General features: G+C 48.3%; 11 protein-coding genes across 11 annotated transcripts; 6 read left to right on the plus strand and 5 right to left on the minus strand.

The window, feature by feature from the left end:
• Positions 1 to 225: 225 nt before the first annotated feature.
• I302_105484 (histone H3) lies at positions 226 to 816 on the plus strand (the record flags this gene model as incomplete). Its single annotated transcript, XM_019195342.1, has 3 exons — positions 226 to 286; positions 393 to 507; positions 576 to 816. 3 exons carry the CDS (start codon positions 226 to 228, stop codon positions 814 to 816), a joined length of 417 nt encoding a protein of 138 aa, XP_019043055.1.
• Positions 817 to 1,345: 529 nt separating this feature from the next.
• On the plus strand, positions 1,346 to 3,935 carry I302_105485 (uncharacterized protein; the record flags this gene model as incomplete). The annotated part of the gene is made up of 3 exons (XM_019195343.1): positions 1,346 to 2,670; positions 2,842 to 3,074; positions 3,220 to 3,935. 3 exons carry the CDS (start codon positions 1,346 to 1,348, stop codon positions 3,933 to 3,935), a joined length of 2,274 nt encoding a protein of 757 aa, XP_019043056.1.
• Positions 3,936 to 4,104: 169 nt separating this feature from the next.
• Positions 4,105 to 4,811, minus strand: I302_105486 (uncharacterized protein; the record flags this gene model as incomplete). Its single annotated transcript, XM_019195344.1, has 4 exons — positions 4,105 to 4,278; positions 4,368 to 4,448; positions 4,550 to 4,647; positions 4,751 to 4,811. 4 exons carry the CDS (start codon positions 4,809 to 4,811, stop codon positions 4,105 to 4,107), a joined length of 414 nt encoding a protein of 137 aa, XP_019043057.1.
• Positions 4,812 to 5,231: 420 nt separating this feature from the next.
• Positions 5,232 to 7,110, minus strand: I302_105487 (uncharacterized protein; the record flags this gene model as incomplete). The annotated part of the gene is made up of 8 exons (XM_019195345.1): positions 5,232 to 5,375; positions 5,450 to 5,626; positions 5,693 to 5,961; positions 6,018 to 6,185; positions 6,263 to 6,442; positions 6,523 to 6,761; positions 6,844 to 6,905; positions 6,976 to 7,110. 8 exons carry the CDS (start codon positions 7,108 to 7,110, stop codon positions 5,232 to 5,234), a joined length of 1,374 nt encoding a protein of 457 aa, XP_019043058.1.
• A 742-nt stretch (positions 7,111 to 7,852) lies between these two features.
• I302_105488 (uncharacterized protein) lies at positions 7,853 to 9,315 on the plus strand (the record flags this gene model as incomplete). Its single annotated transcript, XM_019195346.1, has 6 exons — positions 7,853 to 7,926; positions 7,991 to 8,069; positions 8,131 to 8,276; positions 8,341 to 8,733; positions 8,812 to 8,992; positions 9,058 to 9,315. The coding sequence occupies 6 exons, from the start codon at positions 7,853 to 7,855 to the stop codon at positions 9,313 to 9,315; spliced, it is 1,131 nt and encodes a 376-aa protein (XP_019043059.1).
• Positions 9,316 to 9,386: 71 nt separating this feature from the next.
• Positions 9,387 to 12,025, minus strand: I302_105489 (uncharacterized protein; the record flags this gene model as incomplete). Its single annotated transcript, XM_065870096.1, has 7 exons — positions 9,387 to 9,754; positions 9,831 to 10,408; positions 10,471 to 10,589; positions 10,665 to 10,965; positions 11,024 to 11,406; positions 11,461 to 11,650; positions 11,718 to 12,025. 7 exons carry the CDS (start codon positions 12,023 to 12,025, stop codon positions 9,387 to 9,389), a joined length of 2,247 nt encoding a protein of 748 aa, XP_065726168.1.
• Positions 12,026 to 12,584: 559 nt separating this feature from the next.
• On the plus strand, positions 12,585 to 14,739 carry I302_105490 (uncharacterized protein; the record flags this gene model as incomplete). The annotated part of the gene is made up of 10 exons (XM_019195348.1): positions 12,585 to 12,832; positions 12,898 to 12,967; positions 13,042 to 13,106; positions 13,178 to 13,271; positions 13,346 to 13,433; positions 13,503 to 14,060; positions 14,134 to 14,220; positions 14,289 to 14,434; positions 14,498 to 14,573; positions 14,636 to 14,739. 10 exons carry the CDS (start codon positions 12,585 to 12,587, stop codon positions 14,737 to 14,739), a joined length of 1,536 nt encoding a protein of 511 aa, XP_019043061.1.
• A 565-nt stretch (positions 14,740 to 15,304) lies between these two features.
• I302_105491 (serine-tRNA ligase) lies at positions 15,305 to 17,217 on the minus strand (the record flags this gene model as incomplete). The annotated part of the gene is made up of 4 exons (XM_019195349.1): positions 15,305 to 15,649; positions 15,811 to 15,904; positions 15,997 to 17,107; positions 17,184 to 17,217. 4 exons carry the CDS (start codon positions 17,215 to 17,217, stop codon positions 15,305 to 15,307), a joined length of 1,584 nt encoding a protein of 527 aa, XP_019043062.1.
• A 308-nt stretch (positions 17,218 to 17,525) lies between these two features.
• Positions 17,526 to 18,261, plus strand: I302_105492 (uncharacterized protein; the record flags this gene model as incomplete). Its single annotated transcript, XM_019195350.2, has 3 exons — positions 17,526 to 17,607; positions 17,732 to 18,033; positions 18,226 to 18,261. The coding sequence occupies 3 exons, from the start codon at positions 17,526 to 17,528 to the stop codon at positions 18,259 to 18,261; spliced, it is 420 nt and encodes a 139-aa protein (XP_019043063.2).
• A 257-nt stretch (positions 18,262 to 18,518) lies between these two features.
• I302_105493 (uroporphyrinogen decarboxylase) lies at positions 18,519 to 19,904 on the minus strand (the record flags this gene model as incomplete). The annotated part of the gene is made up of 3 exons (XM_019195351.1): positions 18,519 to 18,998; positions 19,139 to 19,644; positions 19,727 to 19,904. 3 exons carry the CDS (start codon positions 19,902 to 19,904, stop codon positions 18,519 to 18,521), a joined length of 1,164 nt encoding a protein of 387 aa, XP_019043064.1.
• Positions 19,905 to 20,292: 388 nt separating this feature from the next.
• On the plus strand, positions 20,293 to 22,806 carry I302_105494 (uncharacterized protein; the record flags this gene model as incomplete). The annotated part of the gene is made up of 6 exons (XM_019195352.1): positions 20,293 to 20,532; positions 20,606 to 21,045; positions 21,240 to 21,558; positions 21,685 to 22,202; positions 22,329 to 22,527; positions 22,645 to 22,806. The coding sequence occupies 6 exons, from the start codon at positions 20,293 to 20,295 to the stop codon at positions 22,804 to 22,806; spliced, it is 1,878 nt and encodes a 625-aa protein (XP_019043065.1).
• Between the last annotated feature and the right edge of the window lie 75 nt (positions 22,807 to 22,881).

Here is a 22,881-nt window from a genome sequence, read left to right on the forward strand (position 1 = left end):
GGGTTCATCTCTCTGATAAACAATTGAGATATTGGAATGTTGTTTGTGCATACGTTCGTCATAGGGTATCGCAAGGAAACAAGGGAGTAATGAAATGTAATACTTAAATACTCACATCCTTCTCTTCTTTCCCTCCTCCTCTTCTTCTCATCCATCAATTAACTATTACAACTCTTTCACTTACCTACTTTTCAAAGTAACCCAGCCAACAACCAATCATTCACAATGGCCCGAACCAAGCAAACCGCTAGAAAGTCCACCGGTGGTAAAGCCCCCAGAAAGCAACGTGAGTTATCTCTTCACCATCACTACTCACTACCACATCCTTTCCTCACCTGTCTCACCCATCCACCTTCGACGAGGACATGAGCTGATAGTATTCTTCAACCTAGTCGCTACCAAGGCTGCCCGAAAGCAAACCACCACCTCTGCCGCCGGTGGTGTCAAGAAGCCCCACAGATACAGGCCTGGTACCGTCGCTTTGAGAGAAATCAGAAGATACCAAAAGTGAGTCTGGTTCTTCATCTCCATCCACTTTCGAGGCCATCATGCTGATATTCTCTCCTTCCCTCCAGATCCACTGAACTCCTCATCCGAAAACTCCCCTTCCAAAGATTAGTCAGAGAAATCGCCCAAGACTTCAAGACCGACCTCCGATTCCAATCTTCTGCTGTCCTCGCTCTCCAAGAAGCTTCCGAGGCCTACCTCGTCTCCTTGTTCGAGGACACCAACTTGGCTGCCATCCACGCCAAGCGAGTCACCATCCAACCCAAGGATCTCCAACTCGCCCGAAGACTCCGAGGTGAACGATCATAAGCTTCTCCACTTCTAGGATAGCTTGATACGTCTTTTTATATACCTTCGATTTGCTTAACTCTCTTTTTATTGCCGGCGCATGGTTTTTGTAGTTGGTTGCTAGGAAGTTGTTATAACTTGTAGTATGATGTGGGATGCAGCCTGGCCTTGATTCTTATTCGTTAATTGCTGCACGGTTGGCACAATAGCATCTCAGGCATTCAGAGCATCGCAAGTGTGCGCTGTGACTTGTTCCAAAGGCGAGAGTGGTGACGAGAGGAGAAGTGATGGCGAGCTTTTAATCTGGTAAATTTGTAATCTTTATTACAACAGATTGAACGCGTTGTTGTAATCGCATTAGGAATTGTGCTTGGCGTTCATTTGGTGAATTTGGTCCCGCAATCGCATTGAACAAAACATTAAACATTACTCGTGTAAATCAGTCTTGCGTTTCTTGTCTTTCTTTCTACTTCGCGTCTGCATCCACCCTCCCCATTCATCTTTCATACCTAACATCTAATCACTAACATACAGTGACACCGACTCCGCGATGTCACGTACCCTCCCTCCCCAATCATCCCTCCTCACCACCACCTCTCGCCAAATAGCTCCTCTCCCCCACCAGCACAACCAACAACGCTGGACACCCTACTCCCCCACTCCCATCGAGCTCTACCCTGGACCCAAGAACCGTCTCTTCCTATCTCTAAGATCAGGATTAGATGAAGAAGTGGACTATGCCCTCCCGAAATTGGTGGTAGCGAGTTTCGACGAGATAGACAAGTTCAAGTTGGAGACTTGGGTGGATAGCGTTAGTGCATTGAAGGAGTGGCCTGAGAGGTGGTTGGAGGGATTGGAATTGGAAGTGGCCCATACCGAGCTGCAGAGACAACAGCGTAGCAAACACTTCTCTTCCCCAACTAGTGGGGGTAGAGAAGAAGGGGAGGAGGTGATAGATCTAGACTTAAAGGCAAAGGTGGAATTGGCATTAAGCGTGATACCTTCCTGGACTCTCCCTCAAACCACCATCGATAGAGCGACAAACTCGTTATTGGTACTACGAAACGCATCCTTCACACATTCCAACGCCAAGATCATCTGCCGTACGAGCTTCCTCTCATTCCTGAATCGCTTCTTCAGCCTACCTATCGACTTTTTGCTGGAATTGAGCTTGAGGACGCCCGAACCCATACATCACATACTCAACATCCTCCAGTCGATCTTCCCCTACTTGCCTCAGCAGTTCCACGACAACGCAGAACAGCAGGGTGAAAGCAGGAGAATCTTCAGTACGGTCTTACCGCGTTTACTGGTGGGGACAGGGGATCAAGCGATCATTCAAAATATCTTACCCCTCTTGATACAGGGATTGACCAATCCGCAGATAATCCAATTTGACCATCCCACCCTATCTGACCTGATAGATCACTTACTCAACCTCATTATCCTTCGTCCCACCCCTACATCCTCCTCATCAACCCCGCCAATCCTCCTGGATCTCGCCCTAGATCTCTTGATATCTTTGACGCAAAACACACAGTACTCCAAATCCATCCTCTCCCACCCCAATTTTTCTGCCCACTTGAAGAACCTGGTATTATTGCTGGAATACGGGAGCAGGCAGACCCAAGCTACGTGGGATAATGCCCATAGTCTCACAGGCAAGGTGATCCGAAACCCCGCGTCGGACTATGTAAGGATTGAGAATGCCTCGAAAAGACGGAGGATGGAGAGAGATCAGAGTCAGAAGATGATGGAGATCTTTGGTGGGCCAGGAGTGAGAGGTGTGAATGTGGGCGATAAACCCCCGGTGCTGAATAAGGGTACGAGGGAGAGGTTGTTTGCTATGAGGGAACCTAATAGGAGTATCGCGTGGTGAGTTTGGGTCTCTCCTATTTCTCTAAAGTACCCAATAATATTACGGGACGCCATCTTCGGACATTTTGGATTCAGGATAAGATGTGATGGCATCCTCACATCCCCACTCTCCATCTCATCCACTCCCACTGAGAATAAAATTAGCCACAAGCTAATACTACCCCGCAGGATGCACGAGACATTCGTCTACTCCTCAACCTCCCAATTACTGCAAGTAACCTTCTGGCACGCATACAGGGACTTCTTCCAGAACCCCTCGACGGTCGATCCGCTCCTGAGCGCGTCGGAGGTGATCAAGAATGTCACGGTGGCGTTCCCTGGGGCGATGGCGAAAGTCTGGACGGACGAGTTGGGCGGACAGAAATTTGTTATTGCTGGGATGGGATTCAGGAGGGGGAATGGTGAGTTTTTTGCGATGGTTATTTTGGGCGTAAGAGGGGGCAAGCTCGGGAAGCCATCCTCATCACAAAGTATAGCTGGCTTCGCTTTAGGGAGCTGCTCAATATTCGAATTGCAAACATACTGACTATCTTGCTTATTCTCTAGACGACCAAGAACGATTCACCTGTCTATGGCAGAACTGTCCCTCCCCTCACACGCCCACCGACCCCGCCTCCTTATTCTCACATATCCAAGCTACCCACCTATCCACCCCGCAGATAACATGTCAATGGGCTACCTGCACCCACAGTCCATTCACCACCTCCCACCTCCTCACCCATCTACCAAACCTCCATCCCATCCAGGTACCAGAGGTGATCACCTCCCACGCGTCCACACCTGAACAATCCCTCTCCCAATCAATCATCACCGATCGAGCCATCCCACCATTAGCTAAACCATTCAAATTACATTTCCTAGGTCAGACCACCCCCATAGATTCTCAGAAACGCCACCCGGTAGGAACGGCTTTCCTCACTTCACTCATCATACGTAACCTATCGAAATCACTGAGGAGCGAATTGAGCCTTATAGATGGGGATCTGCTGAAAGAGAAGCGAGAGGAGAAGAAGAAACATCTATTGGAAGAACGGTTTGGATTGCCGATACCTGAGAATGTATTGAGGGAGGAAGAAGCTGAAGAGCAGGAGAATCTCAGAAATACTCAGCAGGATATTGAGGAAGATGACGAGTATACGAGGGAGAGGTTGGAGAAGGCGAGGAATGGGTTTATAAGTGTGCAGGAGACGTTGCAGAGTGTTGTGGAGTGTAATATTAGTGGGCTGGGTGGTTATCTGGGTGATTCGCTGGGATGGTATTGATGAGTCGAATGGTGGAGTATATCTTTATGCCATACGTTGTGGGTTTATGGCTGTGAGAGATATCTATAAGATGCATACAATAGCGCTCACATGTACACTCTATCTTACTTATGGATTCATTCTCAAAACGACTCAAATCAGTCGATAGACCTTTCTTTCCCCACTTCCATCATAATTTCGCCTTGCCCGAACTCGAACCTGGTACCACACCTACACACTCGATCTCCACGTCCGTACCGAATGGTAGAGATGCCACGCCGATACATGATCGCGCGGGTGCAGGCGAGGGTATGCGCTTGGCGTAGGTCTCGTTGAGCTCTGAGAAGGTGTCGTAGGATGTTATCTGGGGAGTTAACGGCATCAGTAAACACTACAGATTCAGCATGGCATGTGTATAAAAAGATGATGATGAGGATGAGAAGCAAGACTCACAAAGATGTTGAATTTCACTGTATGCTCTAACGAACTTCCATGGGCTTTGAGCACTTTATCGAGATTATCCATTATTTGATTCTGCATCACACCGTATATCCAGATCTCGTGTGTTAGCTATTACCGCTGCCATGAATAGATATCCCTAGTACAAGACTACATAGAGGCTTGAATCAACTCACCACTCTCCCACTTATTGGACCTTCCACCAACTTCCCATCGGGTGTAGCTCCGATTTGACCTGAACAATATACGAATCCGTTGGATAATATCGCCGAGGCTATTATTAGATCAGCATCACTACCACAAACTGCTTGAGCCTCGATGGATCGATAGTCGGTATCACGCGAGCCTGTACCACATGAATGAATGAGGATACTCACAGAATACTGGTAAAGGCGGAGCGATCCCCTCTACCTTATTTGCGATTCTCTCGGATGACATCTTGTTCTCGTCTTGGGTGGAATTGACCGTCAGCGTCAGAAGGAGGAGCTGCGAAGTGGGTCTACAGGATTCGAGTAGATGCTTGCCAATATATCAGCGGGGGTACTAGTGTATCTCTTGCTTGCTGAGTAGAATAAACTGCAATATGAAAATGAGTATGATTTGAGAGATAAGCAGAGTTGCTTGAGATGAGTTGATCGGTAACTACCTGTTCGCACTTGTCCGACAAAATAGCCGACTGGCGGGGGTTGAGATGAGGTATTCTCTGCTCTCCTTGTAATGAATATGTCCATGGATCTGGATCTGGTGCATAGGATAATACAGCGAAGATGTATGTATGGTCACTGAAATGCATATGATATATTCCTACAGAAAATAACAAGCACTAAGAAAACTTGTTTACCGAAAGAAGCGAATCATCTAAGGAGCACTCTTCTGACCATGAGCGACGTTTCTAAAAGCCTCTTGCTCAAGTACATAGGCAAAGGCCTTATCCAAGATGTCCACTCCTTCACGAATCTCATCCTCGGATATAGTCAAAGGAGGAGCGATTCGGAACGTTCCCTATGAACGCGATCATCTCAATTAGCACACTTCTCCCTTTCGTCACTTCACTATGCTTCGGATAATTCACTCACCCCCATACCCTTCAGTTGGACTACGTTACAGCTCAAACCAGTTTCCATAGCTCTAGCTGATATGGCTGTTCCCAACGAGTCGGCAGGTTCTTTGGTCTCTGGATCAAGGACGATCTCGATACCCATCATTAGACCTCGGCCTCTTACGTCCCCTATGCATGGGTATTTCTCTTGCAACTATACATCACCCCAACTATCAGTCCAAGGCCATTCTGTGGTGCCCACGTGAGACGGTATACTCACGTTCAACAAACCCTCCTTGAGTACCTCACCCTTCCTCCTGGCTTGAGCGGGGAAATCGTCCCTCTCAACAATCTCGCAGACCTTCGCTCCCACCGCACAGACTAGGGGATCGTTAAGATGGGTGGTATAGTAGAAGAAACCCCGTTCATTGCAGACTCGCTCAATCTCTTCGGAACAGATCGTAGCTCCCAGTGGAAGACCTGCTCCCAGTGTCTTGGAGAGGGTAAGGATATCAGGGATGACTCCTTCGTGTTTGAAGGCGAACATGTCTGATCACGCATCAAATCCATCAGCATCACCATCTCTCGGAGCAGTAATCACTTACCTCCTGTTCTGCCCATACCTGTCTGAGCCTCGTCTACGATCAACAGCATACCTCGTTTCTCACAGTGCTTCTTCATCTCTTTCAAGTATCCCTCGGGAAGAGTGATGATACCTCCGGTAGAGACGATAGGTTCGATAATCACACATGCGAGTGCTCCAGTACTTTGACCTATATTCAACCAACATACAATCCAATCAGCTATGTTTTCCCGTCAGAAGGAATGAAGAGCGGGCAGATGGACGTACAATCGATCAATGACCATCCATAATCCAATTCGGATTTCCAATCGTATGATCCATCAGGGTGTCTGAACCTTGATCTGTACGCGTAAGGAACGGGCAACGTGAAATTACCTGGAAGCTGAGGTCCATAGCCCTTTCGGCCTACTGAGAAGGTAGCAGCTCCCGAACCGTGGGTCATACCGTCTATCGTCGCAGATACATACATCAGCATCGGTCCAGCTCAATCTCTATAAGTGAGGATGATTTGAATATGGCTCACTCACGATAAGAAGCAGATAACGACACCACTTCGTATCCCCCAGTATACATCTTGGCCATCTTCAAAGCGCATTCGTTGGTTTCCGATCCAGTTGACAGGAACATGCATCGATTAAGTTGAGGGGGGAGCATATCCGTTAATCTCTCTGCGAGCTCCACGACGGGCTTGGTGATCATCGCTGAGAAGATATGATCGAGGTTCTGCATGCCGTCGTCCACCACCTCGCAGATTTCGGGATGACCGCTGTTATACCATTAAGTCAGCCCTAGGCAAATCACATTATTGCGAAAGAGACAGCGAAAGATGGAAAGAAAGAGCGACGTACTGGCCGAGGAGGGAGCTCATCTGTCCAGAAGTGAAGTCCAGAATCCTCCTTCCACTAGCATCCTAATGTAGACATATCGGACATCAGTCGATCATCCGTCTTTCGAGATAACCAGCGCTTCACCGTACTCACCCACATGACAGTACCTTTGGCTTTGGTGACAATGACATTACTCCAACTTCCACCGTATCGGATCAATTTCTGGGACGATTTCCAGAAAGCTTGAGTTTCCTCTTGAGTGATGGGCTGTTGAACGGCAGTAGGCATCTTGGCGAAGTTCGAGTATCGATCAATGGATTAATACAAAGCGCTGGTTCGAATCAAAGAGTGAATGAAGATACAGAAGGTACTTGTCAATTCGAACACTAGATGATTCACTTTATAAGACTCTCTTCCTACAGCCCAACAAGCTGCCAAGGCAGCCTGTGAGTGGTGTTCCTTATCGCCAAAGCCATTGTGTTAGAGTAGCACCAGGAGTTGACCGATGGATGCGAATGCTTGTATGGTGAGCCATACCGTTGCCCGACAGTTGACCGCTCGCGCAAGCTAGATTTAAGGTTTGGCGAGCTCAACGCTCGGCGACGATAAGAACCGACAATCGGGTTTGACTGGAAGAATCGGAAAGTCATTCGACTAGATGTATAGGTGATCTAAATTTGTTCGTGTGAGCATCTCATCAGAAAACTACTGTCGATTGACAGGTATCGTAGCTATAGTTGAGCAACGATGAGACTCACAGCAACTTTTTATACGATATTGCTGGCTCAAAGCTGTTACGTACAGGCTCAACAGCAGAGTTGGAAATCAGTGAGCGATGACAAGCGGTTGGAACACGCGAGATACCTTTTATCACTGTACGTCAAGATCACTAAACCATTTCAGTCTATATCTATCTTGGTACTTGAATACTGATCCAAGAGCATGTCATCCATCACACAGATCACCGCTACTCGACACTCATGTAGATACCCCACAGGTGATGCGGGTCCTGTCGGACCGACCGATGGACATGATACCTCAACTGGGTACGGGCCTAGCGGGTCACTTTGATATCCCTCGAGCGAAGCAAGGAGGAGTAGGCGGGTGAGTCATCCCTTCTCCTTCCATATCTCGAGGCAACAATGATATCTGACGGTGTATGTTGTAGAGTATTCTTCACGGTCTGGACACCATGTCAGGATCAGTTAGGAGTGGATGTGGGTCCAGATTATCTGAAACCGGATAATGTGAGTGTCCGCATCTCACAATTATGAAGCACATGAGAAATCAGCTAATGATGAGAGTAAGACCGTCAGAGATACATACGAGTCCATCGACTTGATCCGAACGATGATCGACGCTCACGATGATACCTTGAAAGTCGCGACCAACGCGCAGGGGATCAGAGACGCGTTCAGGGAGAAGAAGATAGCTGCATTGTTGGGTATGGAGGGGTACGTCTCACCTCTCGTTTCCCCGCTTATATCGACAGATATTGATACAAAATTGTATCACCAGATCTCATATGCTTGGCGGATCACTCTCGACCATCCGGACCCTAGCAGCATTGGGCGTACGATACCTCACATTGACTCACGTATGTCACAGTCCGTTCGCATCTTCCGCGGGGGGAGGAGCAGGCACAGATGGATCGTTCATTTCCCCCTCATCGCTCTCACCAACCAACGGACTCACACCCATAGGTGTAGAGCTGGTCAGGGAGCTCAACAGACTAGGCGTGATGGTTGATCTAAGTCATACATCAGATGGGACCATGTCAGAAGCTCTGGACGTCAGTGAGGCACCTGTGATTTTCTCGCATTCCGGTGCTAGAGCCGTCCATCATCATCCGAGGAACGTGCCGGATCATATATTAGATAGAATGGGTCCAGGCAAGAACGAGGGTATCATGTGAGTGGGGCTTGTTCTCCGTAGTGTTTCCGTCAAAATCGATTATCTGGCTGATACACATGATTGCGATGGGACCAGCTTGAGTGTGTTATACAAACATTTTATCGATCCTAACAACGCTACTATCCCTCGAGTGGTCGATCATGTGGAATACATCGCTCAACGCACTTCCAAGAAGCATGTAGGGCTTTCATCAGATTTCGACGGTATGTCAGAGGTAGTAGAGGGGATGGAGGACACCTCCAAGTGGCCGTATCTTGTAAGTCAGACCCACCAATGCAAGTAGCTCGAGGCCCGTCAGCTGATCATCGTCATCTACAACAGGTGGCCGAGTTCATTCGTAGAGGATGGACCGACGACGAGATCTTGGATCTCACAGGAAGAAATCTGTTGCGTGTGATGGAGGACGTAGAGGAAGTAGGAAAGAAATTGAGATCACAAAGAAAACCCAGTCCCGCCATATACGACAAACGAACGGATCTACCAGGTACCAACTGGGGTGGACCTCATGGGGCCTATCTGCCTATGGACGTCAAAGCGATAGTAGACAAAAGAGCTGCCAGGCTTACAGACGAGCTTTGATGTCTTTCCTTCGAATTATTACACTGCCCATACAACAATATATATGCATTACATACATGAATACAAGGTAGCTATACCGCGAGAGTGGTGTTAAGACCATCATTATTTAGCCATTCCATACCTAACAGGCTTAGCCAATCCGACCATGTCGTGTCGTCCTGACTTGGGATAGGATAGCGACCAAGACCCACTTTGACTTTCAGCTCTGATAATCCGTTCAAATCAGGCATAGAAGCCATCAGTATCCTGACTTTACCCAGAGCGTCACTCGCGACTTCCCACGTGGGCTCGGTAGTGACCAGCACAGTAAGGAAACGGTCAATCAGATTATACAATTCCGAACATGCAGGGAATCGGGGTGTATCTGGCTCAAGCGATGAGAGACGAACAAAGAGACGCAAGGCGAGTGACATGGCATGGGTGAGCTGGGAAGATGACCCTGCGATCCGTCGTTCTCATTCCGTCAGTAAAGAAAAGCACAAAGAGGGAAGAGGATAGGGAGGTACGTAACATACAAGGTGTCCAAACCCCTTGACATTCCTTTTCATCTAAACTTTCCAGGAAGAGTACAACTTTCGTTATGACCGCGACGGCATGGCGTGATACCGGACTAGCGCGAGGGTGCGAGTTGAATGGCATTGTGAATATTAAACCCGATAGGACTTCATCCAGAGACAAACTGGCCAGTCGGACGGAAAGGCAAAGATGACATAATCGGTATGATGCTGTTAAGGGATCTTCGTCGGCTATCCCTCTGAATCTGGATCGTGAGATGCACCAAGACTTACCCATTCCAGGATATCCCAGATCTCCCTCCGCCAGATGCGCCCGTTCAAGCTCGTCCAGCTCTACCGCAGCACTCATGATTGCTTGTCGATGAGTGATAAACTTGTCGCTCTCTCCGCTTGTGTCGCTTAAAATGGGCAACAAGCTATTCAAGATCACGGTCAATCGACACATCAGGATAAAACTGATGATGGAGCTTGAAGAGGAAGTAGACGATTGCCCTCCAACATCATTATCCAATGCGGAGGGAAGTGGGACGGTAGTTTCGGTGGGTATGTTTGACGGGCGACCATAGGTCAGCGAGTTCCTAGATTGAGCCTGTCAGACCATGCCGCACATTGATTTCTAGACCGAGATCATCCATCTCACCATTTATCAGCGACATATATTAACCACCATATCCTCTTTCGAGTTGATCTCTCCCATCTTGGTAATCGCCATTGAGAACTATCTTTATGAAGGCCTAGCACCTGGGCTGCTCCGATCGCCTGCAAGATTATCAAGTCAAAGCCTCAGTGTGATTCCAAGAGGATTTTACCATATCTCGGAATTAGTTCACTCACTCGACATATCGCTGTATGATTACCACCGGGATTCTGGTTAGGCCTGCCCCAAATATCCATAATAGCCAGCTGGAGGGTCTGTAATCTCGGTTGACGGTATTCATTATCCAATAGATTGAGCACAATCGCCCAGAGGTCTTTCCAAATATTACGAAGAGCAGGGATCGATACTGCCGAATGAGCCAGTATTCCCACTAATAGTGCATGGGGAAAAGGATGAGCGCCATGCCATTTGTACATGGAAGCTTGAAGGCGGATCTTATTGATCAATGGTAGAGCCGATAATGTTGAATCCAGGAAACTACCTCCCATGTCTGAGATCAGTCACCGACGTATGGTTCATACATCACGCCACCCACATGTGTATAAGCTGGTGACTTGTAAGCTGGGCTTGCCCATCTTGATTATGCATCAATACCTCACAAGCGGTTTTCCACGCTCTCTCGGCTTCGTATGAGGCGTTCGAAAGACCGTACACCCTCGACGGTTCACGTAGGAAGAAGACAGGCTTCTTAGGATCGGCGACCTGCCGGTAGGATAGCTTGTTGAGATCGTGCGGGGTCGTGCTGGTTGTAGCTGCATTTTGAGGTTGAGGATTGAGGAGATTGGACCAAGTCGTGTTTGTTAGCTCGTCCTGGTCGGTGTTCAGCGTAAGATGCATCAGAGCCCCAGGTCCGAGGTAATGGTGTTCTTCGCTGCCGTTGTTTTCCAGATCGAGCGAAGTATAGTATGAGTTATCGTCCTTTGGCTACGTCAGCGCATGATCAAGCGAATTGTAGGTCAAGATCGTACTCACCGAGGTGATCTCTTCTACATCGAATATAGCAGCCAGAGAGGAGTGCAAGGGCTGTTGAGATGACTCTGACTCGAAGTCAGCGTACACAGCTGCCGATGTCTGCTGCTCGAGCGCTGCCTGCGAGAAAATCGGTATGAACGCATCATCACCAGGGGATTCCATTGGCATCGCCGCATCCGCGATGGTAGTGCTAACATCATGACTTGAGATGCATCATTACTTTTATCCTGATTCCGCAGGTAAAGCGGACTACTCACCCGTAATGGACATCAGGTAATTCGGATTGCACCACTTCCAGTCGTCGAGCTTTACTCGCCTTCGAATCATGACGATTTCTAGGAGGCTCGTCGAACGTACATGCTCTTTTGGTCCTCGCGCAATTCGTGCATGCTTGACCTCTGACCAATATCCGACAAGTATGCTTGAGCCGCCGACAATAATCGCATGGCCGATCCTTGCGCGATCTGACGGGACGAAGATTGTTTATGTTGTCTCTTGCTTTATCTTTTCTACCGGAAGAAGTCGCTGAATTTGGTGAAAAATTGCTGGCCGATTGTGGAGGCATGATGGTAATGCTTGGGACGCGCAGGGATAAGCACATGCTAGTTGATTTGTGTCGATATTGGTATAAGATTGAGAGAGGATGAAGAAGGAGAAGCGCAGGGAAAGGGAACTTGCCCGACGTAGCGCTTGGGGTTTGGTTCAGGCACAGGAGACTGCAAACCCGATACCGAGTCTTTCTCTCATTGGACTAAAAGACGTTCTCTTATCTGCTAATGTCTGTACTGACAGAGTCGCACGTGGAGCACTCGATCTAGGAAGTTCACGTAAAAACGCAGAGGTGATTGCTTATCTTTTCCCCTTCGGGAGATTCCAAGCTAGGAGAAGAAGCCATGATTGTCGTCGGGCAAGGTTTTTCTTGACTCGCCTAACATCTGCAGCTCGGCAGATAACTGGCTGGAGGAAGATTTCGAGCCTCGCAGATTGCATAAGATCAACCTTATATACGCACAAGATCCCCGAATGAGATTGACCCACAGCTCAAATTCTGAACGTCAACCGGTTTACTGACTGCTTAGCAAGCTCACCTGAATCGAAAACACAAGAAGTTCGAGGCTCTCACTATGAGTCAACCGATATCAGAAGGTATCAAACCTTCCCACATGGATAGCAAGGAGAAGAACCTTGCTCCTCACGAAGTGGCGGTGTTCGATGCTGATAACGAGAAGAACGTCCATGCTGGTGGAAGTGGATCAAACGGATCCCCAATGGACAAAGATCTTGATCTACTCGAACATTCCGAGAAGATCGATCTTAGTCAAGTGGACCCGGCTGTGTTGAAGAGGGTACTACGGAAGATCGACCTCGTGCTGTAAGTAGCATGTAGTAACCAGCCGATTGGAATTGTAGGCTGATTGACCTTCTCTTTCACTAAAGTATGCCCGTGATGATGCTTTGTGAATTCTTCCAATTCCTCGATAAATCCAGTATTTCTTATGCAAAGCTTGTAGGTCGATCATACAGCACAAAGCTTTGTGACCCAGTTTCAAAGACAGTGCTGATTTCGAACGCAACGGTCAGTTCGATATCGAGAAAGCGACAGGTATGCACGGGCAACAATTCGCCTGGTTGGGTTCAATCTTCTAGTGAGTGCTCTGGATCCTCTAGGACGAATGGTTCAATGTTCTGAAAGTTGAAAGATCATTGCGTCAAATAGCATCGGGTATCTTTTTTGGCAACCTTTCGCCGCGTTTCTGTTGGTCAGAATCCCCGTGAGAATGCATCTTACCATTATAGTCTGTCTTTGGGGGGTGAGTTGAAAGCCAAAAATGGCATGCATCAAGAGCCGCCTGGTATTGATATACTGTACATCTGCCAACCATAGGTCATCCTTGGATGTATGGCCGCAAGTAAGAATTTTGCCTCTTTGGCTGCTCTTCGATTCCTCCTTGGTATGGCCGAATCAGCTATGAGTAAGTGTCATGTCATACATTCTCAGTCGAGTAATTTGTGACGAGACTAATTCAATGATGATCTTGTAGTCCCAATTCTGGGTACGATCACCGGTATGTTCTACACAAGAGAAGAACAAGCTACAAGAGTGGGGATATGGTTCGGTTCCGTCGGCCCCTCCCAGATCTTTGGTGGACTGATAGCGTACGGGATGTACTCCCTAAAATCAAGCGTCATCCAACAATGGCAATTCATCTTCGTCCTCCTAGGTCCAGTAACATTCGCCTTCGGTGTGTACATCGCCATAGTTATTCCCACATCACCCGCTACAGCATGGTTCCTATCCCCCCAAGAACGGTTGATAGCACTGGAGAGAATCAGAAGTAACAAGACTGGTACCGCCACGACCCATTTCAAGAAGGGTCAGGTGATCCAAGCGTTCAGGGACCCGAGGATATACCTTGCCGCTTTGTCTGTGCTGTGCGCCAGTATACCCAATGGAGGGATCTCAAGTTTTGGAGCGACGATCATTGCTGGGTTCGGGTTCGATACCAAGGAGACTACCCTTGTGGGCATGTCGACGGGGGCTAGTGAGACTGTCGCGATGGCTGTGGCTGTCATCCTCTCGAGAAAGATGAAGATGAGAGGTAGGTCCATGAAAACCCAATCAAACCGGCAGAGATGCTGCTGATCCTATTCGTCGCTGGCGTGGGGTCATAGTCCTACCCGCCATAATCTGTATCGGCGTTGCCATCGTGGGAGCAGCTATGATGGTAGGAAGTCACAACAGGAATGCTCAGCTCGGAGGTGAGTTTGAATGAGTCAATCACGCGTGATGTGTAGAGTTCTAGTGCTGATCCAAACACTTGATATAGGCTACTGCTTGGTGTTCTGGTGGGCAACAGGTCAGATGCTGTTCATCCCTCTAATGCAAAGTATGGTCGCTGGACACACCAAGCGATCGATGTTCTATGCATTGTATCAGATCGGTTATTCCGCTGGGAATGTTGTTGGTGCTCAAGTAAGTTGCGAAACCGATGACCTGGGATAGAGAATGGCGGTTAATTTCAGACTACCATTACAGATATACAGGGCGAAAGATGCACCAGGATACATCCCCGCTAAAATTACGATATTGGTCACTATCGCCTTACACGCCGGTGAGTTGGTTCGGATGCGCCATACGTACACAACTGACAATCTGCCATTCACACTTCCACAGCTACGTTGGGTGCTATCGCTCTCCTTCACAGGTATTGGAATGCCCAGAATGCCAAGAGGGTCGAACACGTCATCGAAGAGGAGAATATCGAATTCAAAGAGTGAGTCGCACCATCCTCCTTTCCCTTTAATGTGCTTGCTCGAAGTGAGAAGAAAGTATTGAGCAAGGGCTGATGGGTTGAGATGACCAGTCGAACCGATAAGGAGATTCCGTCTTTCGTTTACCCATATTAGGCCATGGCCATGGGCGGGCGATCTGGATCCAGAAGTGTGCTTTTGTTTTTGACAGTGTCAATTTGGTGCTGTACGATCCTTGAAGCGAAGAACTGTACAGTATATTAGAAATGAGATGCACAGTATTGCTTTTGTCGGAGCAATTTCCTTGCATTGCTCAATCCGTAAGCCGAGCCTCCCCTCGCAGTACAGGGTACAAATGCCATGACGATCCCGCTCGTGTTCATACTGCAAAAGAGCAGGGAACAAGCCCGTAAGTCACAATCACAAGGGGTGTCAAGGCAGAATTAGAATTATGTTTTCAGGGGGACGATGCACATTTGTCTCGTAAGTGATAACGTCAGGAACAGGCCCTCGATTGGACAGAGAGGAGAAGACCGGACATTCATAGTGAGCATGAGTCGGTACCATACAATCTTCACAATTTGGCCTTTCGTCATACCCATCTTATCACCCCCCTCCTCTTCCCCTCCCCAAACTCATTCCCACCCACCCAAAATCTCTCCAGGACTTTTGGCAAATCTACTCCCTCATACTCCTCACTACCCTCCCTGAACCTTATTCCATTCTCTATAAGGGCCACTATCAATCGCGGTATAGCCGCTGCTGTTCCATTGAGCGTATGAGCGAACGGTAATGGTCCGGTATGATGTGATTCCGATGGTGGGGTTGGCAGATCCCCTTCGTTCGAGGCAGAGGAGGAAGAGGAAGAGGGGGATGGTCGGTAGGTTATGGATAGACGACGTGATTGATAGGATGTGCAATTTGATGTTGATGTGATCTATCGAAAGTAGATATCAGCTTTGATCAGTTCGCAGACTGGCGAATGTTCAATATAGCGGGTTACCGGGAGTATCTCGATGAGAGAGGATGTAGAAGTATTCAGACTATTACATGGGGACGTTTTCTTGAAATGTAAGTTGGAATACTGAAACAACTCACCTCTCCCCATTTGCCTCGTCCGGGCATCCAAGCTTCCATATCGTATTTCCTATGTGCGGAGGCACCAAGCTCCTCGGTAGGCATATCCAGGACTCTGCAAAGTAAACGAGTAAACGAGATGAATCAATGTCCCCAGTTTCACTCTGAAGATACATAGTCATACATGCATCCGGAAAATACACTCACCTGACACTCAGCCCCAGACCCTGGGCAATCTCCCTCTGCACCCCCCTAATACTCTCCATCATCCCCTCGCTCTGCCCTTCACTAGTGACAGCGAACAGTTCGACCTTAGTAAACTGATGCACCCTATACAATCCCCTCGTATCTGCTCCTCGTGCTCCAGCCTCAGCTCTAAACGCTTTCCCAACACCTACGACCCTCTTCGGCAGGTCCTCCTCATTGCACAGCCTATTAGCGAACAGCCCCGCCAAGGGAATTTCACTCGTCCCGGCGAGACATAGTCTCTGTCCGTTGTCGGGTTGAGCGAGATGATATGTCTGAGTGGAGGGGTTGGAGAGGGAATCACGAGGTTGAAAACCGCATCTCCACGCTAGGTCCTCTTTTATCACGTCTGGGGGTATTACGGGGGTGAAACCATGTTTGATCGCTACACTCAACGAATACTGTATGAGGGATTGTTCGAGTAGTGCGAGGATTCCTTTGAGGTATGGCCAGGAAGATCCAGTAGAGTTGGAAGAAGCTTCGGTATCTAGTAGGCTGAAGTGATGGCAGAAATCTACATGATCTCTTCTAGGGTCTACTTTCTCTAATAATGCGGTAGGACCAAAGGTTTCTAGTATCTTTGCATTCTCCTCAGAACCGATAGGAGAATCGGGATGAGAGAAGTTGGGTAATACTAGTGATAGATCTAATAACTCGTTCTCTGTTTCCTGGAGATTGGTTTCGTACTGCTTGATCTTACTTTTGATCTTCTTAGCTTGTTCCTTCAGTTCGGTGGTATCGCCCAGCCCGATTTTAATGAGACTACCTATCTCCTTCTGCTTCGATTTGATAGTTGATAGTTTCTGAAGTAGGAGTAGTTGGGTGGAACGTAGACGCTGTGAGTGAGCGAGATGATCAGGTTGGATAGGTGATTTACGGAGGAGGGCGTTGCGCGTGGTATGTTGTGGATCGGATAGGAGGGCATGATAGTCTATTCGAGGTTTTGGTAGGGACGATGTGTTCAGTGATGGAGAGGAAGGGGAGGAAGTAGGGGTGGGAGGTGCAGAAGGGGATGAGGGCTTGACTCCTATTAGAGGACCTTTAAGGGATGATTGGGTGGCATATCGTCGGACTGTCAGATCAGATCAGATGTATGGTCAATTTGAGCTCGGAGTTGCGAGACAAATATGAGGGAGCCTGAGCCTTACTGTTCAATATCCTGCGTACGCTGGGTGATCGCATCGTGATTGTGCTTTTCTGATTGATTCCTATGTCGGCCTCTCACGGATGTGTTTGCTCTTCATCACAGATACTCTGACACTGAGGGATATTATCAAATGCATGTCTGTCAAGATGACCATTGACTTTCTCGAAGCAGGTGAGGTATGATTTCGGACATTCCCGACTATCTCCGTGATCGATCCGACAATAGGTGCTATTGCGGTAATCCCATCTTACTAAACGACGTATTTTCATCTTGTGAATCTCACTCATAATCATCGTATAATACCTATACTCAGCTGCAGACGACAGAAAGAGACTCTAGCAAGATGAGACCCACCCAGCTACTCAGAGCAACCCACTACAAACCAATGATCCATTTTGTAGGTTCCCGGAAAAACATCAAGCATGGTGAGTGAGAAGTATCCCCTGTACTCCTTCCTCTCTCCACCTCTTCTCACCTCACCCTCTTCCAAGTGTACACGCACCTTACACCTGCATATCAGACCTTTGCTAATACTCTCACCTCAACCAGCCCCGCACGCTCCCGCAGCCCACCCAATGGCCCCCAAAGAAATAGTCGACTCCTTCCAATCATTCCTCGCCAAACTCCAATCATCCTCCGACGGCCCCGAAAACCCCTCGTCGAATCCCAAGGCCCAGAGTCCATCGGACTCTTCAAAGGGTATAGTAAAAGGTGAAGAATCCAAGAACACCCAGACTCAAGCGCAGGGGGGGAAGTCGAGCAAGCCCGTGGATTTCGAGAATTTCTGGGAGGCACCTAGTTATCTCTGGACGCCTAGGGAGGTTAGCGAGGCGGAGATGGAGTCTGTTATGGTGAGTTGTGCGATTTATCCACTGTAGAAAACCGCGATGCGATCGAGAGAAGATCTGATCTGTCGGAGCCTCTCACATGATGGCCGCGTGTTGCGTCCTTGGATTTTACTTGGAGTACTTTGTGAGATGGGAGAGCGATATCGGAACTGAATGTCACATATGAGCTGACCAAACGATCATATCAAACAACAGAGCGGTGGTGCGACAGATATCAGGAGTGGTCCATAGATCAAAACTCATATCGAGATCATCGTTTTTGCCTTTAATCCATATCTACCTGATCGATATCTTTATCAACGAGTCATGTTCGACCGTTTACACACATGCATAATGCGGTATTTTGTATTTATGCTGGTTTGTTCTGCTGTGCTCATGAGAAGTGCAAACACGCATCTACCAATGCTATACTATTCTACCATATCTAAATCCCCAATCTACTTCTCATTTCATCGGCAAGTGGACGAGAGCAGCCCGAAGCAACCGCCCTAATCCCTCTTGGAATACTTATGCACGCACTCCAAGAACCACCCCATATCCTCAGGCTTGACATTCGGTGTAATCCCATGCCCCAAATTAGCGATCCACCCTCCACCAGCCTTCTTCCACCTCTCACTCAACCTCTCCACCTCCCTCTCTATCCCCTCTTTCCCACCATACAGGACCGTCGGATCAAAATTCCCTTGCAAGTTCACCTTGGGTCCGACCCACTCCCTCACCTCGAGGGGGTCGACAGTCCAGTCCAATCCGAGGGTATCGTACCCCGTCGTCTCGGGGTTGGAGAGAAGTCTAAATGTCGAGGGGGCGTTGGCACCTTTTGCGAAGAGGGTTATGGCTACTCCCGGGTGACCTAGTTGTTTGAGAATGGATTTGACCTTGTGGGAGATGTATATGCAGGGAGGGAGGGCGAATTCGGCGTATTGGTGGGGTGTTAGTTCGCCTGCCCAGGAATCGAATACTTGGAGCATCTGCGTGGTACGAAAGGAGAATTAGCGATGTCCCATCGTAAATCCACGAGATTAAAATGATAATCAAAGAGAAGTGACGGTGCACTTGTCATCGGATGAAAGTACTACATTGTTGAACTCGAAGCTGAGACTAAACCCACCTGCGCTCCAGCCAGTACCTGCCCAACTAACAAATCCGCACAAACGTCCGCTACCTTCCTTAGAAGCTCCTTCGACTCTTTAGGATACTTGTACAACCACGACTTGGAATTCTCAAAAGTCTTTGACCCCCCACCCTCACACATATACGCCATCAAAGTCCACGGAGCACCACAAAACCCTATCAGCGGTACTCTCCCTGCCAATCCCTTCCTAGTAAGTGTGATAGCTTCGAACAGGTACCCCAACTCTTTCTCCACATCTACATCCTTGTTTAATCGCTCGAGGTCCGAGGGAGAACGTAATGGGGCAGGAAGGACGGGACCTTTGGAAGGTTCCATTAGGACTTCCATGCCTAGTGCTTGGGGGACGACGAGGATATCGCAGAATATGATGGATGCGTCTAGGCGGGGGTATCGGTCGATAGGTTGGAGGGTGAGTTTGGAGGCGAGTGAGGGGGTTTGGCAGCATTCGAAGAATGAGTGGGATTTGCGTACTTCGAGGAATTCTAGGTTGGATACGAGTTAATATTAGCAAATGGTGAGATCAAGTACGTGACACGATCAAATGTATAAGAGAGAGTGACTCACCAGGCAAATACCTCCCAGCCTGCCTCATCACCCAAACAGGAGCCCTCTCAGTCTCCTCACCCCTGGCAGCACGAAGCAACAGATCGTTCTTCAATGGCGGGAAGGATTGCTCGATCTCCCTCCATTTGTCGATGTTTTTCAAGTTGGGTATGGCGTATTCTGAAGAGGATGACGACATGATGGTAGGTAAAATATCGTATGGTGGGATCAGTGGGAGTAGGTGGGTTGTTATGTATGATAATGACATACGATAGATGTGAGATGGAGAGAAGAGGTGGAGAGGTATGCATCCAACTTTTTTCGGAACAGTGCTTATATACGATCTTGATCTGCGAGTGATGGTCCGAGCTCATAAGGGACATGATTTGATCCCGTTCATCTATCATAGGTAACGGAGATCAAACTCGAGTCCGTGACCATATTTGAATTTCAACAGAGTGCTCGTTCAACTTTTTGTGACAGTCCATCAGGTTAGATATATCGACAACCATGACACTGTACGTCTATAAATACGTCTACATACCATAACTTACTCTTAACTACATATATCCCAACATACCCACACAATGGCACAAAAGCACAAACGTCGTTCCCGTCCCTCAGACCTCGTTGAGCCGACCCCACGAACAACCGAACCAACGCACGACTGGGAAAAATCAGACGAAGAGTTGGAACTTGAAGCAGAGCTCTTCGGAGCAAGCAAGAAGAAATCGAAGAAATCTAAATCGAAAGGTGTACCGTTCCAGGTAGATACGACTGGTGCTGATGAGGAGGAGGGAGGGTTGAGTGATTTGGATAATAATGATGTGAGATAACCCCTCCCCTGCCCCTTCCTGACTGGACAGAAGAATTGCTGATTAGTCAATATGGTCTGATTAGCTTTTCACTATCGACGCTCCTGTAGCTTCCAACTTCCAGATCGACGAACTACCAGACGACCAACCTTCCTCTGAGGACGATGATGATCAATTGGAATCTGAAGGTTCATCTTCAGGAAGTGAGAGTGAAAGTGAAAGAGAAGGGGAGAACGAGTTCCGCGCTGCCTCTCCCTCATCCTCCAGATCCTCTTCACCCGAGGTACAGCAAAAAGAGAAAAACGGACCTACGATATCCCTTCCCGACGATGTATATGATATTCAGCTGGAAGAGGCCAAGGCGAAGCAGAAGAAGCAGGCATTATGGAACGACCCATCGGATGATTTGATCAGTGTAGACTTGAGTGAGAATAGGAGATTGAGGAAGTTGGATAGAGGCAAGAAGAGGAAGATTGAAGGTGAGCAGGTGGATGGGAGGGAATTGCAGGAGAGGTTGAGGGAGCAGTGAGTGGACGTCGTTTGAACATCGATTATTCCAATCTATCGAAATTATATGCTGTGATATCAAGAACAAATATTCTCCTTATCCCTTTCTTTACTTTTATCTCCTTCCAATTCCTTCTACAATATCTCCCAAAATTTGATTAACCCTCCTATATCACGATCCATCGATTACTGATGATGCATCTCTTCGCCAGATTTGAGCGCCTCCACCCCCCACCCCAATGGGCAAAACAACGAACCATCATCGGTACCCCCTCCCTATCCTCCCTCCTAACATCCACCAAATCATTCATAGCCCCCTCTATAGCTATTGACGGCAAGAGACGACCACCCTTACCCCAGGGTCACATAGATCTACAGAGAATGCGAAATGCCAACCAGCAGAATCCCACGACGGGGAAGAGGGAGGCGGCAAATGCCCATGGGGGGATTGTGGATTTTGCTTGGCATCCTAGTGAGAGGGTGGGTGTTATGGCGGTTGCTGGGGGTGATAGGCGGGTTAGGTTTTTCAATGTGAGTGTACCGTTCTCTACAAAGGAGTGCCATCTATGACGGGGGCATCATAAAGAGTACACGTCTCAAGGCAGATACCACAGAGGACCTTTCACTGATAAAATACTCCTATCTCACACAATACAGATCGACGGGCACACAAACCCCAGTCTAATGACACTACACATCCCCTCGCTCCCCCTCTCCCGATCGACCTTCCACCCCTCCGGTTCGTCCCTCCTCTTAGTAGGTAACAGACCATACTACTACACCTACGACCTAGCCTCTCAGCGATGCCTCCGCTCCCCCAAAAACCTATTCGGATCCATGGATACCCCCTCCTCCCCCAACTCACTACATCGTCATGCCTTCTCACCCGATGGGAGTCTCCTAGCAGTAGCAGGGAGGAGAGGATTGGTATCGATACATGATTGGCCATCTGGGGGGATCGTCGCTGAGCTGAGATCGGGTAGGGGAGGTTCCATTGCGGATCTTACGTGGAGCACTGATGGGAAGGAGTTGAGTGTTCTGGGAGGTAGGGATGGGGCGGAAGTGGAAGTTTGGGATCTGGCTGAAAGGAGGGTGGTCAGGCGTCGGAGGGATGATAGAGCGTTGGGTGGGACGATTATGCGATGTAGTAGGGATGGGAGCTATACTGCTGTTGGGTGAGTCGTGTTTCGCATGTTTCTGAGGGTGGCAAGGGAATTGGGAGGATCTTTCATGGGCTTTGTTTTCTTTTTTCATCGACCTTGTATCGTTGCATCAGACGACTGATATGTACGACTATACAGCTCAACAACAGGTATAGTAAACATCTACTCCTCCTCTTCCCTCCACCCCTCTTCCTCCTCCAGTAAATTTACGGAACTCTCGCCAGAACCATACAAATCGCTCGAACAACTCACCATGTCAATAACGAGCATGTCCTTCCACCCTTCCAACGAGGTCTTGGTAACTGCCAGTGAAGGAAGGAAAGATCTCTTGAAGATGGTGAGTATCCGTTCTTATCCATTCTTATCCATTCTCTTATGAATGGTTCATAGACCCATCGATCGCTTGATACGAACAAGCCAAGAATCACTTACTAACCCCTCTTTGAATATATAGTACCACCTCCCATCAGGAACAGCATTCTCCAACTGGCCCACACCCGCCACCCCTCTCGGTCGAATTACATCCACTGGGTTCTCACCCTCTGGTGAGTATTTAAGTGTGGGTAATCAGAGAGGTACGGTGTTATTATGGTCTTTGAGGCATTACGCTTTGTAGGTTCGGTATACCTATACCCATATATATATATAGAGTTCCCGGCACCAAGCAGGTGTACATGTACTGCTTCTACCA

The sequence above is a fragment of the Kwoniella bestiolae genome, chromosome 3 (genome assembly GCF_000512585.2).
Source record: "Kwoniella bestiolae CBS 10118 chromosome 3, complete sequence".
Lineage (NCBI taxonomy): Eukaryota > Fungi > Basidiomycota > Tremellomycetes > Tremellales > Cryptococcaceae > Kwoniella > Kwoniella bestiolae.